Source organism: Eurosta solidaginis, chromosome 1 (genome assembly GCF_040869045.1).
Source record: "Eurosta solidaginis isolate ZX-2024a chromosome 1, ASM4086904v1, whole genome shotgun sequence".
NCBI lineage: Eukaryota > Metazoa > Arthropoda > Insecta > Diptera > Tephritidae > Eurosta > Eurosta solidaginis.
Window position 1 is genome coordinate 171,590,645 of NC_090319.1, and position 20,626 is coordinate 171,611,270.

The 20,626-nt window shown below is 38.2% G+C and overlaps 2 protein-coding genes across 3 annotated transcripts in view; one reads left to right on the top strand and one right to left on the bottom strand.

Moving 5' to 3' along the window:
* The window catches only part of LOC137238712 (uncharacterized), a 51,807-nt gene extending 44,946 nt beyond the window's left edge, over nt 1-6,861 (top strand). The window contains exons 2-5 of the mRNA XM_067763801.1: nt 5,205-5,435; nt 5,494-5,604; nt 5,711-5,890; nt 6,560-6,861. Of these exons, the coding sequence (XP_067619902.1) occupies nt 5,205-5,435; nt 5,494-5,604; nt 5,711-5,890; nt 6,560-6,861 (824 nt within the window). The remainder of the gene's footprint in view (nt 1-5,204; nt 5,436-5,493; nt 5,605-5,710; nt 5,891-6,559) is intronic.
* mRpL37 (mitochondrial ribosomal protein L37) overlaps nt 1-20,109 on the bottom strand; it is a 367,007-nt gene extending 346,898 nt beyond the window's left edge. The window contains exon 1 of one of the 2 annotated variants that reach the window (XM_067760026.1): nt 19,844-20,109. In XM_067760026.1, the coding sequence (XP_067616127.1) occupies nt 19,844-20,025 (182 nt within the window). In that variant the 5' untranslated portion in view covers nt 20,026-20,109. The remainder of the gene's footprint in view (nt 1-19,843) is intronic. The other variant, XM_067760025.1, reaches the window with a different exon arrangement.
* Nucleotides 20,110-20,626: the final 517 nt, after the last annotated feature.

Below are 20,626 nucleotides of genomic sequence, written 5' to 3' on the forward strand. Positions count from 1 at the left end.
TAGTTTTTGTCTTTCATTAACGGCCTTAAAGCTCTGAAAATAAAAAAAGTTGTTTCATTATACTTCATTATACTGAAGTATAATTGTACTACTCCCAAAGTAGTCTAATAAAGACCATTTTGCAATACAAGTTGGAGTGATTTATTCAACAGTTTGGCGATTCGAACGTAATAGAAGGTTGCATATAAGCGGAATTTCCCCAAATTCCTTATAATATTAACAAAAAACCGAAAAATAACCCCCCGGAGTAGATTCCGTAGTATTTTTGCGCAGAACACCTTTCTGCATTAGCGGCCTTCCGCCGCACTTATACAAAACATTTTTTTTTTCGCCGTCGGATTATTGTTGTCGAGGTCAACACGCGTCTTTTGACACCTCTCTCGATATTTCTTGACGCGTATTGGCATTAGACCCCTCAACTAGACTTTTACCATAAAAAATTACCCTGGGTGGGCCCAACATCGGTTTGGAGACCAAAACTATATCCGCGCTATAAAACGACGCGTGTTGACATCAGTAATAGATTAATCCGACGGCGGAAAATAAAAATTTTAACTCGTTCAAAAGATATTAACGAAAAAACCGAAAATTGACCCACGAGTCCCTCCGAAACCGGGGTGGTATCCTTAGTATTTTTGTGCAGAACACCTTTCTGCGTTGGCGGCCTTTGGCAGCGCTAATAAAAAATTATCCTGGGTGGGTCCAAAACCGGTTTGGAGACCAAAACTATATCCGATAGTGGTATAGCTGGACGACTATGACATATACTGGAAAAGCGACATATAAATTGGCAAATTTCTTTAAAAAATACAACATTAACACAGCATTCAAAACATCGAACAATCTAGGGCGAAAACTAAGAACTAACATTAACTCAGAGGATCCGTTTAGCAGCCACGGCGTATACAAGCTTACCTGCGATGCCAGCATAGTTACATAGGACAAACAGGACGGCAAATAAGAACGAGGTTCAGAGAACATATTAGAGATTACAACAAAAAAAATACGGAATCCAAACATTATACCCGAGTCTAACTTCGCGAATCACATGGTCGAGAATGAATGTTCCCCAGCAAACATCAATAAAACAGTTAGGGTTCTTCACATACAAGAAAAGGGCCGACGTCTCAACGTACTCGAAAACATGGAAATCTACAAACAGAAACATTCGACGGTAGAATAATAAACGAACAGATAAACACCATTTCTGACACAATATTCGAGCCTTTAAAACTTGTTTACAGGAAACAACTTAATCACACAGGTACAACAGACAAACGCACAACAACAAATAAACACAAAACAATTAACACACCAAACAAAAAACCGAAAAGAAGGTCAAACGACTAAAATCACAGATTTCTACCTACCCCAGTCAGCCACACAAATCGATTAGTAAACCACCCTCGGTTCTGAATGAACACACAGCACATACACATAACTAAATATACACAAGCATCAATTTGACAATACCTGCTCATATACCTATAAATACAGGACAAATGACAACAACAGATCAGAACGAAAATCGACACTGATGATGGCACAACGCCGAAACCGGTTTGTCTCAAAACCAAATTTGACAAGGGATGACGGAAAATCGTTCCAATATACATCAATACAATACAATACAAGACAAGACAAGACAAGGGAAGAGAGGAGAAGAGAAGTGAAGAGAAGAGAAGAGAGAAGAGAAGAGAGAAGAGAAGAGAAGAGAAGAGAAGAGAAGAGAAGAGAAGAGAAGAGAAGAGAAGAGAGAAGAGAAGAGCAAGAGAAGAGAAGAGAGAGAAGAGAAGAAGAGAAGAGAAGAGAAGAGAAGAGAAGAGAAGAGAAGAGAAGAAGAGAAGAGAGAGAGAAGAGAAGAGAAGAGAAGAGAAGAGAAGAGAAGAGAAGAGTTAATTTTTAGTGACATTTCATTTGTAAAAACAGTGAATGAATCAATTATTTGCAAGCAATTTACGCATACAACTGAATCTGATTATAAACCCGAGCAATGTCAAAATCCCAAATAATATTAGACTACAAATTATTAAGAGAATTACAAAAACAAAATACATTGGTAGTTATGTTTGTTTGCATTAATGTCGACGTGCCACCACCTTATGTTCTACAAAGATAACCAAGATATTGTTGAGGAGCTGGCTACACTATCCACCACCTTCATATGTTTTCGTTGGTTTAATTGCAACAAAAGTAATTCTTTACGACAGCATGACACTGCTAATACGCGTCAAAAAATATCGAGAGAGGTGTTAGAAGGCGCGTATTAATCTCGACAACAATAATCCGAAGACGGAAAAGAAAAATTGGTAATAGTCTAGTTGAGGGGTCGACTGCTAATACGCTACCAAAAATATTGAGAGAGATGTCAAACGACGCGTCTTGACATCAGTATTAATAATCCGAAGGCGAAAAATAAAAATTTTAACGCGTTCAAAAGATATTAACGAAAAACCGAAAAAAAGACCCGCGGGTACCTCCGAAAACGGGGGTCGGTTCCATAGTATTTTTGGGCAGAACACTTTTCTGCGTTGGCGGCCTTCGGCCGCGCTTATAAAAAATAACCCTGGGCTACGCCATGCCAAGTCCGGGTGTGTGGTATAACCGTGGCTACCGCCACGGTGATGCACAATTTTTTTGTGGGTACGAACACAACAACAACCATATGGAAATCGCCAACTGCAAATATCTCCGGACAGAGATACAATTTTTCTTTTCCGCCTTCGGATTATTGTTCTCGAGATTAATACGCGTCTTTTGACACCTCACTCGATATTTTTGGTGTCTCTGTCCGGAGCTATTTGCAGTTGAAGTTGGCGATTTTCATGTGGTTGTTGTAATGTTGCGTACCCACAAAAAAAATTGTGAACATAAGTGTTTTGTGCGGAAATAGTTTTGGTCTCCAAACCGGTGTTGGACCCACCCAGGGTAATTTTTTTATAAGCGCGGCCAAACGCCGCCAACACAAAAAGGTGTTCTGCGTAAAAATACTATGGATACCACCCCCGGTTTCGGAGGTGCCCGCGGGTTTTTTTCGGTTTTTCGCTAATATCTTTTGAACGCGTTAAAATGTTTGCTAGTAGTGCAGTTTAGGGCCCCACCCAAAAGTGGGGCCAAGATTTTCGGGTGAGGTATCAAAAGACACGCATTTACGTCTAGATTAAGAATCCGAAAGCGGAAGTTAACTTTTTCCTCCGTTTAAAAGTTATCGGCAAAAAACAGGTTTGTGTGATACATATTGATCCCGCACGTTTACAATCTTTTAAGCGCACACATCACTTTACTTTTTATATTTGGTATATTAACATAATCTAACTTGCACGAATTAACGAAAAAATGGTGTTAAATTTCACTAGTTTACTTATAAAACATCAACACAAATATTGCAAAAAATGACTGTCCAAAAAAAAATATATATGTTCATATATGAAAGTGAACAGTGTTGCCAGCTCAGCAACGATGGAAATTACCTTTGTTGTTCTCTGTTAGGATTAATACAAGGCGGTGGCGGCTCAACATAAATTTAAATAAACATACAATTAGATTGTTTTTGTAATTTACCGAATATTTTGCAATTTAATATATTAAAATAGAAGAGCAAACGTCCATTTATCCAAATAAAGTGATGCTGGCATATATTTGGAATTTCTATTTTATTTAGGCGCAGTCATTTCTTATCTTCTCTTCTCTTCTCTTCCCTTTCCTTCTCTTCTCTTCACTCCTCTTCTCTTCCCTTCATTTCCTTCTCTTCTCTTCCCTACCCCTCTCGCTTAAACCGTATTATAAAATATGAAAATTTGGAATAAAAAATCGCGCGGCGCTTTTTTCATTAAATGAAAAAATCTCTGAGCTTCTTTTCATTTCGTATCATTAAATATGAAAATTTGGAATAAAATATCCCGCGATTTTTTGTTCCAAATTTTCGCCTGCGGCGCTTTTTCCGTTAAATGAAAAGATCTTTTATTTAATAATTTGGGAAAAATTTAAACAACGTGACATCAGGACGGACAAGGCGACAGCTGTTTCGATTATACCTTGTAAATCTGTTCAAAGCCTTTTCTCCCGGGAGTGGGAGTCGAACCCGCACTCCTACGATAGTTGAAATGGTTACAAACGCATTCAGCTACGTCATGCCTTAGTTGTTGTAAAGTTTTTCCCAATTGCCTTCTTTTGCATAGTTTAATCTTTTACACATTGCATACTTAGTATGCATTATGTGTTAAAGCTATGCTAGTTGGTACGGGCGGTTTTCAAAGAAACTTTGGTATTGTTGCTGTTTTTTTTTTTTTTTTTTTTTGTGTTCTATTTATAGAACTACAACGAATTAACCAATTTTGTCTGTTTGTATGATTTAATCGGGAATTGCCCGTATTGCTTTTTTAAAATGTATGAAAACATTTATTTGAAGCAATTTTTTTAATTTTATAATTTATTTAATAATTTGGGAAAAATCTCTGAGCTTCTTTTCATTTCGTATCATTAAATATGAAAATTTGGAATAAAAAATCGCGCGATTCCAAATTTTCGGCTGCGGCGCATTTTCGTTAAATGAAAAAATGTCTTTGATTCTTTTCATTTCGCATCATAAAACATAAACTTTCGCCTGTAAGGTTTTTTTAAGTTTAATGCATAGATTTTCGGCTGCGGCGCTTTGCTTCGATAATTTCAAAACTTATCTCCTTAAATATGTATATTAAATTGCAAATTCTTCAACAAAAGCAAGACCATAGAGCACGGATGTTTATTTGAATTTATGTCGAGCGTCGAGCCGCCACCACCTTGCATTGTTCCGACTAGAGAAAAGCATAAGTAATTTCTATTGTTGCTGAGCTGGCATCACTATTCACCTCCATTCGTGTGTGTTCATGTGTTTAACTGCAACAGAGAAATAGACATATATGTAATACTCCTATATTGCTAGAAAACACAAAGTACATTCCCCAACATCAGAGTACAGAAATAGAAAAAGAAATTCGATGAACGCATGAACCTAAAATGACAATTTAGCTTTGAAAAATACCTGAGCGTATCAAGCATTCATTGTGAAATCGGTTGTTGTTAGAAAATAATTTAAAATAAAAACTATTAAAAAAAATGCCGAGATTATGCTATCTCTGCAAAAATCATACACATAAAGAGAGGAGCCTACATACGTAAGTAAATTACATCCCTTTATGAAATAATTAAAACATTTTCCATTTCAGTATACCCAAAAATGCTGAGCTTAGGGGAAAGTGGATGGAAGCATGCGGTATTGAAGATACATACATACCGGCGTATGATTTACGTTTGTTGTAAACATTTTAAAACAAGCGATTATATAGGCTCGAGGTATTTGAAGAAGGACGCTTTCCCTTCTATTAATATGCCCCAAAAATTAATTGAGTTTGAATCAACAACGAATTTTGTAACTGATGGCGTGGATATTGATTCCGGTGAGTAAGGACTATTTTTGTTTTTTATTTGCATAACAATTATGTTATCTTATTTTAGATATAGTTGCATCGTCTACATACATACATAATGAGTGTCAGGACTTATCAGAAGTTGGATTTACACCCAACACAATCATGGAGCTTACGCCTAGCATGGATATTGCTTTTGGTAGGAGTGTATTACTTATGTTTATCCGGTTCATACAATTGATTTTCGCGTAAACCACAAATCCATTTTTCCATATACAGAAAACGCTTTTATATTTATATTTTAGATATTGTTACCGTGAGCGATCCCTATCAACTTTCGCAACATTATCAACCGCTGCCGCCAAGCATGGAATTCATTGAGTTACCTCCAAGCATGAGTATTGATTCTAGTAAAGAAAGTATTTCCATGTATAATTCCCATCCGAAAAAAATGAGTTCGAATTTCTTAATAGCAGTGGGATGCTGTAACTACTTAGCTACAATTCTGATATCGCAAGCATATTTTCGACACTTGCTGCCTTTAAATATTAATATCCCTTGTTTGCGGCTCGAAAAATGTTAAGAAGTTACTGAATTCCACTACGTATATGCAAAGGCAGGATTGTTATAGACCGTGCAAGAGAAATTTACTACTTTTCTTTGATCGTCATTCCAGATATATCATCATTGCCAACACCGCACCAAACTTTATTTTGTGAGATACCGCACTTCTCAAAAGTTGGATCTGAACCATGCACGAACTTTCATCATGGTATAAACATATTTTGCATGTAGTGATTTTTTCTTTGTGACAGCATAACCAAGTCCCGAAGGTTTAGGGGAGTATTACTTATTTAGCAGTCTCCGCATATTAATTCGGTACACTCCGGTATTAGAACTCAATTTGTCTTGGGCCACTGCCTACTATGTGTTTTACAGCATTATTCCTACGTTCGACTTCATACGAGACATAACGATGAAACTACTCCTTAGATAAGATATTATGGTTTTGATCGGAGATTGTTATTATAGGGCAACCTGCCACCTAAATTCTCTATCAATAGTTAGGCGAACAAAGTTGATACTCTTAATGTACTAAGCACAACTTAGAAAAAAGGAGCAATACTTGTAAAAAAAATTAAATTCTATTTTAGATAATGCAACAGTGTATACTGAAAATGAACGTTATTTTAAAGATCCTCGATATGCTAGCGAAATTTGTCTCGAAGACTTTGCAACTCCTCGTCGAGCGAAACGTACTCTAAAGCTAGTAAAGAACGCATTAAATAAGAAAGTCAAATCTTTGGAGGAGCTAGTTACCCATTTACGAGAGAAAAATCTTACAAATGCATTAATTATGTTAGAAACGGGAAAGTCTTTTGGGATTCTTCAACATGTAATGGCTTTGTGGTGTTACGTTTTTATAATTATTATACATACATATGCTTTAATATGAATGTCGTAAATAAGATTTCCTACTAAATAAAATAAAGCAAATCGTGTCAAGAAAGCTACAAGGAGAGAAATGGTATTGTAAGGAAATAAGAAGCTTCGCCTTAACCCTCCATTTCTATTCTCCTAAAGCTTATAAGTATGTACGAGAAACTTGGAAAAATATGCTACCGAACCCTTCTACATTAAGGAGGCTCACCTGGTTTTACAAAACAGGCTTTAGAGGCAATTTCTTTGAGGACAAAAGACAATCAACACGTATTGGTGAATGTCGTAATTGATGAAATGGCTATTAGGGAGCAAAAGACGTATAATCGAGGTGGCTTCAAAGGCGGAATAGATATGGGTATAATTCAAGAAAGTGAAGAAAATGACTCCATTCCCATCGCCAACAGCGTCTTAGTAATAATGGCTGTTTCACTTAACTCCAATTGGAAGATACCAATTGGATATTTTTTAATACGTTCTCTACGTGGTGAGGAGCAGGTCTCTCTAGTGATCGAAGCACTCTATGCATTGCATAGCTGCGGAGCTCGGGAGTATTCCATTACTTTTGATGGTGCACCTACAAATGTTACCATGTGTATTAGTTTAGGAGCCAATTTCACGAATGGACCAAAATTTAATTCAACGTTCGCTGCTACGAAAGATAAAGTATATATATATTTTTTTTTTGATTTTTACCACATGAATAAATTAGTAAGGAATTGTTTGGGCGACAAAAAAGTTATTAAGACGGAAGATGGACAACTAATTCAATGGAAATTTCTGGTTGACTTGTACAACGTTCAAAAACAAGAAGGACTGCGTATCGCAAATAAATTAACAAAGAAACATATTAATTATAAAAATAGCATTATGAACGTTAAGTTGGCTATACAAACACTGAGCGGAAGTGTGGGTAAATCGCTTTTATTCTTAGAAAATATTTTACCAGACCACGTAATAAATACAAAATTTAAAGGCAGTAATACTACTGCAGAATTTTGTATGAATTTTAATAATATTGGCGACATTTTGAACTGTAAAAATAGATATTCAAAGAAGGAATTTGATGGACCCGTTACTCAAGAGACTTTTTTTACATTAAAAGCGCAGGCAGAAGTATTTATAGAATATATATTAACTTTGCGCAACATTGACAATATTCTCTGATAAGAACTGGTAGAAAAACTGGTTTTCTTGGCCTAATTATTGATTTACAAAATATGTTGGAGTTATATACGAAACTTAAGACGTTCGGAAAATCCTATTTGTTGACGTATAAACTCTCAGGATTTTCTAGAGATCTTTTTTGGCGCTATTCGTGGAAGAGGTGGTTTTAACAATAACCCGAATTCCGAGCAATTCAAGAGTGCCTATAAACGTCTTTTAGTTCGACATGAGTTAAAGGAATTTCAAAACGGAAACTGTAGTTTTGATAATTTAAAAATTTTAAGTGCTTCTTCTGGCGTAAGCGAAAAATCTAAATTACAATTTGACACGGCGGGTGAATTTGACTATGCATAAGTTGACACCTTGTGGCAACTTTCTCCTTTTGTCGACGAGGTCGTACGTTATATAGCCGGTTTTGTATCCTGGAAGTTATACCACAAATTAAAATGCTTAACTTGTAGAGAACAACTTATTGGCACTGAAATGCCTAGGTTATCGGCTTTAAGAAATCAGGGCCCGTATATTCCGCCTTCGAGCGATTTTATAAGTCTATGTTTGCAAAGCGAAAAAGCTATAAGACAAAACGCACAAAAGCTTGATAAAACCAATATTAAATTGTATTTAATGATTCAAGTTATGAACAGCATTGGGGAGGTATTTGTGAACCATTTTATGGAAGATCTCGTTAAAGTTGAAACTTTTTCAGCAATGAATTATTAAACGATCACCGATGTCAACTTTGCAAGTACGTTATAAGTATGTATATGGACACACGCCTTTTTTATGAAAGTACAAAGCAAACCGAAGATAAAGCATATGTTCGAAAAAAATTAACAAAATTAATTTTATTTGCACACCAATAATGTTAATACATTTCCGTGTATATGTAAATAATATGCCTTATTATTAATAAAATTGTTATCAAATATAACTAGTTTCATTTAAATCAGATCTTTTCAAAGGTAAAAAAACCATCTTATATGAGTTTAGTGCTGTTTTGCAACTGCAGTAATCTGTTTCATAACAGTAAAAACTGATTTTACAGGTTTTCTCTTAAAATCGGAAGTATAAGACAAAATTTCAGCTACAAGACCAGCCCTATTTGCACTTATATTTTTTTATGTTTTTGGGCCCATATGTGCTTGAACCGCTCCTGTAATAGTTTGACTTTTCTGTCTGTTTAATATTTCAAAAATATTCATGTATACTGCTACAGGCTCAAAAATTTGTATAGGCTATCTCGCTTTGATTTCGAATTCAAAACACATGGCGAGCATATTCTGTTATATTGCTAATTACATATATGGAAATAGGCGAGTTTTTTGATATTTGGGTTTCCTTAATAAGAATAAATGAGTGAAATTCAAAGTTATTTTTTAATTAATTCGTGTATATCAAATTACATTAATATACCAAATATCGGAATTGAGTTTATTCATGTGCCTACAGTAACGTAATTGTGCCGGAACAAAACGTACCCAATGAAACAGTTTTTCTCGGATAACTTTTAAACGGGTAAAAAAAGCTTACTTCCGCTTTCGGATTCTTGATCTAGACGTAAATACGCGTCTTTTGATACCTCACTCGAAAAAAGGCCCAATTATAGGGTGGAGCCCCTAAACTGCACAATTACCAAATTTTTATTTTCAGCCCTCGGATTATTTTTTTTTTTTTTAGGGGTTTAAGTTACTCCCGCACCGTGGCTAGGGAGGTCGATTATAAATCGAATTATTTGGCCCATTCAATGACTTAAAGCGCCATCACCAATTACGAGAATTTTCTCTATTTTATTTCAATATGTGGCGTGTTGCCATGAGTTTTTTATTCCGTTATGTTCACTGTTCCATTATTTTCACTGTTCTGTTAGTTCACTTTCAATTTTGTATTTTAATTCAATATGTGGCGTGTTGCCATCGGTTTTTTGTTCCGTTATTTTCACGTATGACTTGATTGTTCTTTTTTTTTTTTGTTTTGTTCCGTTATGTTCGTTTTTTCCTTCTTCACTTTTTAATTGTATTTTCCCGTTATGTGGCGTCACGCCATTAGAATAATTCCTGTTGGGAGTGCAAAAGCTTTCCCTAACTCTAGTTTAGGGAAGCATTGCACATCCCAACTCCGCCAATTCACCAGAATGGAGTGCATGTGCCACCTTTAGGTCCATTATAGATTTCGGCTCAACCAATTCAAGCCCCAATTTATGTGGTTGAGCCGAGGCTAGCTTTGCACTTCCACTCCGGTGAAAGGACAAGAACGGAATGAGCCATCGGATTATTAATACTGATGTCAAGACGCGTCGTTTGATACCTCTCTCGATATTTTTGGACGCGTATTAGCAGTGTCATGCTGTCGTAAAGAATTACCGCAACGAAAAAAGCGACAATAGTACCGACGGGTTTTCCGCGAAAAACTTTTAAATGAGATAAAAAAAATATAGTTTCTGCCTTCGGATTCTGAATCTTGACGAAAATACGCGTCTTTTGATACCGCTATCGATATGTGCGACACGAATTTTAGGCGCAGGACTTAAGTTGCAATATTACTAAATTGTGAAATTTAAACGTTTATATTTCATAAACTAAGAGTTTCCTAGAGCTGCGGATTCCATTTTGGTGATTTTTATGGGTTGGATTTTATATAAGGTGCCACGATTTTCAAACTTTTGTTGATTAGTAGGGGTAGAGGGGGTCCTAAGAATCACCAAAATGGAATCCGCAGCTCTAGGAAACTCTTAGTTTATGAAATATAAGCTTTTTAATTTCCAAATTTAGTAAAATTTCAACTTAAGTCCTGCACTTAAAATTCGGGTCGCATATGTCGATAGCGGTATCAAAAGACGCGTATTTGCGTCAAGATTCAGAATCCGAAAGCAGAAACTATATTTTGTATCTCGTTTAAAAGTTATTCGCGGAAAACCCGTCGATACTGTTGTCGCTTTTTTCGTTGTTGCAATTAAACAAACGAAAACATATGAAGGTGGTGAATAGTGTTGCCAGCTCCGCAAGAATATCTTTTTATCTTGGTAGAACATTATAAGGTGGTGGCACGTCGACATAAATGCAAACAAACATACCCTATCAATGTATTTTGATTTTGTAAAACTCTTTGAATAATTTGTAGTCTAATATTATTTGGGGTGTTGATATTGCTCGGGTTTATAATCAGATTCAGTTGTATGCGTAAAATTGCTTGCAAATAATTGATTCATTCACTGTATTGACCAATGAAATGTCACTAAAAATTAACTTTTCTTCTCTTCCTTTCTCTTCTCTTCTCTTCTGTTCTCTTCTCTTTTCTTCTCTTCTATTTTCTTCTCTTCTCTTCATTTCACTTCTCTTCTCTTTATTTCACTTCTCTTCTCTTTCGCCTGCGATAGTTTTGTTCGACAAATAAAATAAAATTATTTTTTTTTATTTCGTACGATAAAACATGAAAATTTTTAATAAAAAATCACGCGGGTTTGTTTGGAGGTGAGTTTTTATTTTAGTTTTCTTGCTGCCGGTGTCGGATCGGTTAAGGGTAATTTTTTTAAAGGCGTTCTACCCAGAATTACTGTGGCGCAGCCGGTGTTGGATCCGCTAAGGGTTATTTTTTTAAAGTCCGGCCGAAGGCCGCCTACGCAGAAGGGTGTACTACGCAAGCTACCGCCACGGTGCGGAATATTTTGAATAAGGTGCCACGATTTTCCAACTTTTTTTTCGAGGGGTGGCGGGGGTTCTAAAAATCACAAAATTATCATCCGCAACTCTAGGAAACTGGCGGCCACCGTGGTGTGATGGTAGCGTGCTCCGCCTATCACACCGTATGCCCTGGGTTCAACTCCCGGGCAAAGCAACATCAAAATTTTAGAAATAAGATTTTTCAATTAGAAGAAAATTTTTCTAAGCGGGGTCGCCCCTCGGCAGTGTCTGGCAAGCGCTCCGATTGTATTTCTGCCATGAAAAGCTTTCAGTGAAAACTCATCTGCCTTGCAGATGCCGTTCGGAGTCGGCATAAAACATGTAGGTCCCGTCCGGCCAATCTGTAGGGAAAAATCAAGAGGAGCACGACGCAAATTGGAAGAGAAGCTCGGCCTTAGATCTCTTCGGAGGTTATCGCGCCTTACATTTATTTTTTTTTTTTATGATTAGGTTTTGTGACCAAATTTTCCGTTTCGTTCCTATTAATGTGATCGTGCATTCCGCTCCCACTTATAGGATATGAGCATAGCACTGTTCTGCTCACACACGTCACAATGCTCGTCAAATGGCGGTCATTTCTTCGGTCATTTCACTCTACATTTGCCAGTCTTTTGACAATCAATTTTACTGCGGTTTTTTATTTATTATTCTACCAAGATAAAAAGGCATTGTTGCGGAGCTGGCAACACTATTCACCACCTTCATAGGTTTTCGTTTGTTTAATTGCAACGAAAAAAGCGACAATAGTATCGACGGGTTTTCCGCGAATAACTTTTAAACGAGATGTTGTTGTTGTTGTTGTTGTTGTAGCGATTAGGTTACTCCCCGAAGACTTTGGGGAGTGTTATCGATGTGATGGTCCTTTGTCGGATACAGATCCGATACGCTCCGGTAACACAGCACCATTAAGGTGCTAGCCCGACCATCTCGGGAACGAATTATATGGCCACATTGAACCTTCAGGCCATCCCTCCTTCCCCACCCCCAAGTTCCATGAGGAGCTTGGGGTCGCCAGAGCCTCGTCTGTTAGTGAAACGGGATACGCCGCTCGAAGGTGAGGTTGACAATTGGGTTGGAGAAGCTATATATTGCGCTACACAACCCCTTGAATCCCTTGAAAATAAGAGTTTCTGCTTTCGGATTCTGAATCTTGACGCAAATACGCGTCTTTTGATACCGCTATCGGTAATAGTCTAGTTGAAGGGTCGACTCCTAATACGCTACCAAAAATATCGAGAGGTGTCAAACGACGCGTCTTGACATCAGTATTAATAATCCGAAGGCGGAAAATAAAAATATTAACTCGTTCAAAAGATATTAACGAAAACCCCAAAAAATACCCGCGGGTACCTCCGAAACCGGGGGTGGGATCCATAGTATTTTTGCGCAGAACACCTTTCTGAGTTGGCGGCCTTCGGCCGCGCTTATAAAGAATAACCCTGGGCTACGCCATGCCAAGTTCGGGTGTGTGGTATAACCGTGGCTACCGCCACGGTGATGCACAATTTTTTTTGTGGGTACGAACACAACAACAACCACATGAAAATCGCAACTTCAACTGCAAATATCTCCGGACATAGATACAATTTTTCTTTTCCGCCATCGGATTATTGTTCTCGAGATTAATACGCGTCTTTTGACACCTCTCTCGATATTTTTGGTAGCGTATTAGCAGTCGACCCCTCAACTAGACTATTACCCCGCTATCGACATATGCGACCCGAATTTTAAGTGCAGGACTTAAGTTGAAATTTTACTAAATTTGGAAATTAAAAAGCTTATATTTCATAAACTAAGAGTTTCCTAGAGTTGCGGATGATAATTTTGTGATTTTTAGGACCCCCGCCACCCCACAAAAAAAAAGGTAATAGTCTAGTTGAGGGGTCGACTGCTAATACGCTACCAAAAATATCGAGAGGTGTCAAACGATGCGTCTTGACGGTAGTAGTGCAGTTTCCGGTACCCACCCTAAAGTTGGGCCAAGATTTTCGAGTGAGGTAGCAAAAGACGCGTATTAATCTCGAGAACAATAATCCGAAGGCGAAAAAGAAAAATTTTATCTCTGTCCGGAGATATTTGCAGTTGAAGTTGGCGATTTTAATGTCGTTCTTGTTGTGTTGTCCCCACAAAAAAAATTGTGCATCACCGTGGCGGTAGCCACGGTTATACCACACACCCGAACTTGGCATGGCGTAGCCCAGGGTTATTCTTTATAAGCGCGGCCGAAGGCCGCCAACGCAGAAAGGTGTTCTTCGCAAAAATACTATGGATCCCACCCCCGGTTTCGGAGGGACCCGCGGGTCTTTTTTCGGATTTTCGTTAATATCTTTTGAACGGGTAAAAAAGTTAACTTCCGCTTTTGAATTCTTGATCTAGACGTGAATACGCGTCTTTTGATACCTCACTCGAAAATTTTGGCCCAAATTTCGGTGGATACCGTAAACTGCACTATTACCGTCTTGACATCAGTATTAATAATCCGAAGGCGGAAAATAAAAATTTTGGGAAAATTTTAAAATAGCACCCCCCGAGTTCGGGGTAAAACTTGGTATCAAACGAAAGAGGGAGTTGTCCCGATCACAAATATATATATTTTAAGGTGCGCAAACTTATAATTTAAAAGTTATTTGGGCAACGATTTAGTTTAGCACCCGAGAGTTCGGGGTTTAACTTGGTATCAAATGAAAGAGGGAGTTCTCCCGATCACAAATATATATATTTTAAAGTACGCAAACTTATAATTTAAGTTATTTATTGTTAAAGTTTGCAAATTTCTATACAAATTTTATATGTGTAAACGTATATATATTTTATGACATTACAAATCTGTGCTGCCACATCTAAAAAACGGAACAAGTGCAGAATGTAAAAATAACTTATAAAAATACCTTTCATCTGATGTATATATATATTGAACTTTTCTAGTATTTATTTATCAAAAATTTGAAAAAGCTCTTTTTTGCATTCGTGAACGAGCTGATATTACCTTATAACTCTTATGTTTATTGTTATGTTAGCCAATCCAACACCGGCTGCGCCATGCACAGTAATTCTGCGTAGAACACCTTTCTGCATAGGCGGCCTTCGGCCGCGCTTATAAAAAATAACCCTGGGCTACGCCATGCCAAGGTGATGTCCTTCTGCGCAGAAGGGTGTACTATGCGGAAGGACATCACCGTGGCGGTAGCCACGGTTACACCACACACCCGGACTTGGCATGGCGTAGCCCAGGGTTATTTTTTATAAGCGCAGAAGGGTGTACTATGCGGAAGGACATCACCGTGGCGGTAGCCACGGTTACACCACACACCCGGACTTGGCATGGGGTAGCCCAGGGTTTTTTTTAAAAGCGCGGCCGAAGGCCGCCTACGCGGAAAGGTGTTTCAACTTTTCAAAATGATATATTTTCCTTTTCCTTTATTAGCTGAAAGGTGGTAAGGTAATATTTATATTTGTTTTCTTTTTGTTTATGTGGCAGCACAGCTTTGTAATGTCATCAATAAAATATATATATATAAATGTACATGTTGCTACAAAAGCGCGATTGATTTAATAAAAACATTAATAATAAAAGTGCGTGCACACTAAGCGGTGCGACATGTAGCGGCAGCGGCGCTTCGCTTTTTTGCCTATTTGATCAACATTGCCGCTCATGGCCGCGCCGCGCAGTGCTGCTGCCGCTAGGTGTGAATTGTTCCATAAGAATACATGCTAAGAATATTTTGCAACGCAGTGTAGTGCAGCTCAGTGTGGCCTTAGTTTAAGTAAAAACCAGGTATGCTTAACCAACGAACCGATATCATTTCGTTACGATAATTAACGTTAATAAACGAAACAAAGTCATTTCGTTTCGTTTATTAACGTTAAGAACGTCAAATTAACGAAATGATTTTGTTTCGTTTTCTGCCATATCAAAACGAAATCAAGTCGTTTATGTTGATTATTAATTTCAAACTATGCTGGCAAAGCTGATTGATGGCGGAGTCATTAAAGGTGAAAGCATTAGCAAAGCTGATTGCAATTTTTCTCATGAATTTTGATAGTACGAACATTTCTCAGAGTATTTTTGACATTACCACCAACGAACTACACAAACAAATTACATGGAGTTTGTGTGTGTATGTCCGCTCGCTGTTACCACCTTACGGCTTCACCATGACTATAGCATTGCCAGCACAATTCAAACGTGAAGTATCACGTTTTTGTTAACGTTTTTAACGTTAACGAAGGCTTTTCGTTTCGGTTAAAAACGAGATACAATTTATCTTGATAATTTCTTTATCGATAATATTTCGAAGTGTTTCAACGGAAACGGTGGAAATTTTTTGATAAACGATTAGCTTAACGTTAAGGTGCATCCCTGGTAAAAACAATGCAAAAATGAAATGTGAAATATACAAAAATGCAATTTAAGTTTATCGTTGCCAATTTATATAGATATGCATGTGGATTAAGGTTTTGAAAGATGTGTAAATTGTAATTTAAAGTGCTATAGAAATTTGCTAAATTTGCAAACTTTAACAACAAATAACTTTTAAATTATAAGTTTGCGCACTTTTAAATATATATATTTGTGATCGGGACAACTCCCTCTTTCATTTGATACCAAGTTTTACCCCGAACTCGGGGGGTGCTATTCCAATATTTCATAAACTAAGAGTTTCCTAGAGCTGCGGATTCTTTTTGGTGATTTTTAGGACCCCCTCTACCCCTACTAATCAACAAAAGTTTGAAAATCGTGGCACCTTATATAAAATCCAACCCCAAAAAATAAATATACCGTTGGAATCAGCATAAAAATCTCTATAAGTCCGATTTTTTTTTTTTTTTTTTTTTTGACAAATGTATGTATTCTGCACTTAAGCCCCTTTTTCTTTCAAATTCATAAAAATTTTTAATATTTACTTAAAAATCTCGCGTTTCGGTAAATTAAATACATTAATTTCGAATAATTCAGAGAATTACAAAAACAAAATACATTGATAGCGTATGTTTGTTTGCATTTATGTCGACGTGCCACCACCTTATAATGTTCTACCAAGATAAAAAGACATTGTTGTGGGCTGGCAACACTATTCACCACCTTCATAGGTTTTCGTTTGTTTAATTGCAACGAAAAAAGCGACAATAGTATAGACGGGAGCCAATAGATACGCACATAAACACAAATTCAGCGCGTCACCAATCACCATCACCGCTAAAGAGGTTGAGGACGCCATTGGTCCTGCTAAACCATCCAAAGCAGTGGGCCCAGACGGCATTTCCATGCCGATGCTTAAAAGCCTAGGGAAAGAGGGTTTCAAATATTTAGCGCATGTCTTCAACCTGTCTCTTTCCACCTTTGTCATACCTGAGAAATGGAAAATGGCCAAGGTGGTCCCGCTACTAAAGCCTGGGAAACCAGCTAACATAGGTGAGTTGTATCGTCCGATATCTCTCCTATCGCCAGTGGCAAAGACGCTTGAAGCCATTTTGCTCCCTTATTTCCAAGCACATTTGCAGCTAGCCCCTCATAAGCGTGGCTTCAGAAAACTCCATAGCACTAGCCACCGCGCTAAATGCCAATAGCACCCAGATAAATTGCGGTTTAAATCAATACCCCCACCATAGAACAGTACTCGTAGCGCTAGACCTATCAAAAGCTTTTGATACGGTCAACCATGGCTCGTTACTGCAAGACCTGGAAGGGTCTACCCTTCCCCCATGTCTTAAAAGGTGGACCGCAAATTATCTGGGTGGTCGGCAGGCATCGGTGCAATTTAGAAACGAAACATCAAAACCAAGGAGAATTAAACAAGGGGTGCCGCAGGGTGGTGTCCTATCCCCACTTTTGTTTAATTTCTACATATCTAAGCTACCTTCACCACCGGAAGGAGTCACAATCGTTTCCTACGCCGATGACTGCACAATATTGGCCACAGGCCCAGGCCCAAAGATCGATGCGCTATGCAATAAAATAAACGGCTACCTCCCTGATCTCTCCAGTTTTTTCGCCTCGCGAAACCTGGCATTATCACCGACTAAATCTTCCGCGACCTTATTTACAACATGGACGTCCCAAATGTCGACCATTTTGAACATCCACGTCGATGGCACTACGCTACCGACTGTCCTACACCCCAAAATCTTGGGTGTGACGTTTGATCAGGATCTACATTTTGGTGAGCACGCAGCCGCAATTGTTCCGAGAATTCAGAGCCGTAACAAAATCCTCAAATCCCTCGCTGGCAGTACTTGGGGAAAAGATAAAGAAACGCTCATGACTACATACAAAACAATTAGCCAGCCGATTACGTGCTACGCGTCACCCATATGGTCGCCAAGCCTAAAAATCACCCACTGGAAGAAACTACAGGCCTGCCAAAATACTGCTCTCAGAATCGCCACGGGCTGTCATCTTATGTCCCCAGAACACCATCTGCATAATGAGGCGAGAATTCTCCCCATCAGGGAGAGAAATGAGATGCTGACCAAACAGTTCCTGTTGAATACCCAGGAACCTGGGCATCCCAACAGACATCTGATTGATGAACCAGCACCGCCTAGGGGCTTAAGGAGTCATCTCCGTACGCATTTTGAGGAAATACGGCACCTAAGACCCAGCCGTATGAAGTGAAAAAACACAAGCAGGTCCTTGGTGAACTCCATAAACAGGCGTCGGACCTTTATGCCGGGAATTACCCGGTGAATCCAGTACTTAACGAAAATTATCCAAAACTCGCGAAAGAGGAACGCATACTCCCCAGGGAAACGCGTGTCACTCTTGCTCAACTTCGTTCTGGATACTGTAACAGGTTAAACTCTTACCTATCCAGAATCAACCACGACATACAAAATGTATGCCCCGCTTGCAATGTGTCCCCACATGACACCAAACATCTCTTCAATTGTAATGTGGAGCCAACGCCTCTAACACCTCTTTCCTTATGGTCCACCCCTGTTGAAACGGCAAGTTTCCTTGGACTCCAGTTAGAGGATATTGATGACAATTTGTGATCGGTTGGTTAGGTGGGGCGAGCATTGCTACAACAACAACGGGTTTTCCGCGAATAACTTTTAAACGAGATAAAAAATAAGAGTTTCTGCTTTCGGATTCTGAATCTTGACGCAAATACGCGTCTTTTGATACCGCTATCGGTATAGTCTAGTTGAGGAGTCGACTGCTAATACGCTACCAAAAATATCGAGAGAGGTGTCAAACGACGCGTCTTGACATCAGTATTAATATCCGAAGGCGGAAAATAAAAATATTCCCTCGTTCAAAAGATATTAACGAAAACCCGAAAAAAGGCCTGCGGGTACCTCCGAAACCATAGTATTTTTGCGCAGAACACCTTTCTGAGTTGGCGGCCTTCGGAAGCGCTTATAAAAAATAACCCTGGGCTACGCCATGCCAAGTCCGGGTGTGTGGTATAACCGTGGCCACCGCCACGGTGATGCACAATTTTTTTTGTGGGTAAAACAAAACAACAACCACATTAAAATCGCTAAGTTCAACTGCAAATATCTCCGAACAGAGATACAATTTTTTTTTTCCGCCTTCGGATTATTGTTCTCGAGAATAATACGCGTCTTTTGATACCTCACTCCAAAATCTTGGCCCAAATTTCGGTGGGTACCGTAAACTGCACTACTACCATTATGTCTTTGTAAAAGTTACCAATGTACATCATGGAATCCTTGAAGACACCCTCAGATAAAAGCTTTTCTCCGCCATATTTATTTTTAAAAGCTTTTGTGATGTTCATTATATCATCAGTGAAAAGAAATGGTTCTTCGTTAATATCTTTTGAACGAGTTAAAATTTTTATTCTCCGCCTTCGGATTATTAATACTGATGTCAAGACGCGTCGTTTGACACCTCTCTCGATATTTTTGGTAGCGTATTAGCAGTCGACCCCTCAACTAGACTATTACCGAATTTTTCTTTTCCGCCTTCGGATTATTGTTCCCGAGATTAATACGCGTCTTTTGATACCTCTCTCGATATTTTAGGTAGCGTATTAGCAGTCATTCCCTCACCTAGACTATTACCCAAAATATTCCCCATTTTTAGGATCTCCTCTTCCCAAAAAATCAACAAGTTTGAAAATCGTGGCACCTTATATAAAATCCATCCCCGGATGGTTAACATAATTGGGCCCTTAAACTCACCTGATATGAATATGGGAAAGTCGCTCCTGTAAAACGTCTTTAGAAGCCTTGATAAATATACCATCGCCTTGTAGATCTTTCTCTGCACCACTGTTACTAGGATTTCTTCTACTTTGCGTTGCCCAGTAGTTCTTGAAACCCCATCCCAAATGTTGCGAAAGCAATTTGTCAACTAAGCGCATATTTAACTATCCAAGCCGTCTGCTATAGAACAACAAATAGGGATGAAGCGAGACTAGTAGATACAAGTATTATCGCTAGTTTGATCCGATACCAAAAAAATTTGTAGTCGATACTTTTGCATGAAAGGAAAGCACAAATAAACTACTCAGATTGCGCATTCAAGAATTCAAAATTGATTCGTTCTGCGCATAAATGTACGTCTGATGCGGTAGTTAAGCCGTGGTTACTCACGAACGTACGTAGAAAAAACGTGTCAGCTGACACGACCTATCTTATGAGTGTGCAATGTAAACGAAAACTCACCGACGTGCAACGCCCGTACGTACGTAGCCCGGAACGTAGAAATCAACACAATTTTGATTTTTTCCGTAAGAACGTGTCAGCTGATCGCTCTCTCACTAGACAGAGTTGCCTAGTAAACTTTTGTGCGCTGATTTTTGACCGTTTGCAATTTTATGCAAAAACGCCTAATTAAAGTTTGAAAAATTGTGAAAATAATTCGAAATAATTATGTAAAAGTGCTGATTATAAATATTTAATCTATTTATACTTATTTAATAGTATTCCGGCCCTTTACAATATCAAAAATTAAATTGGAAA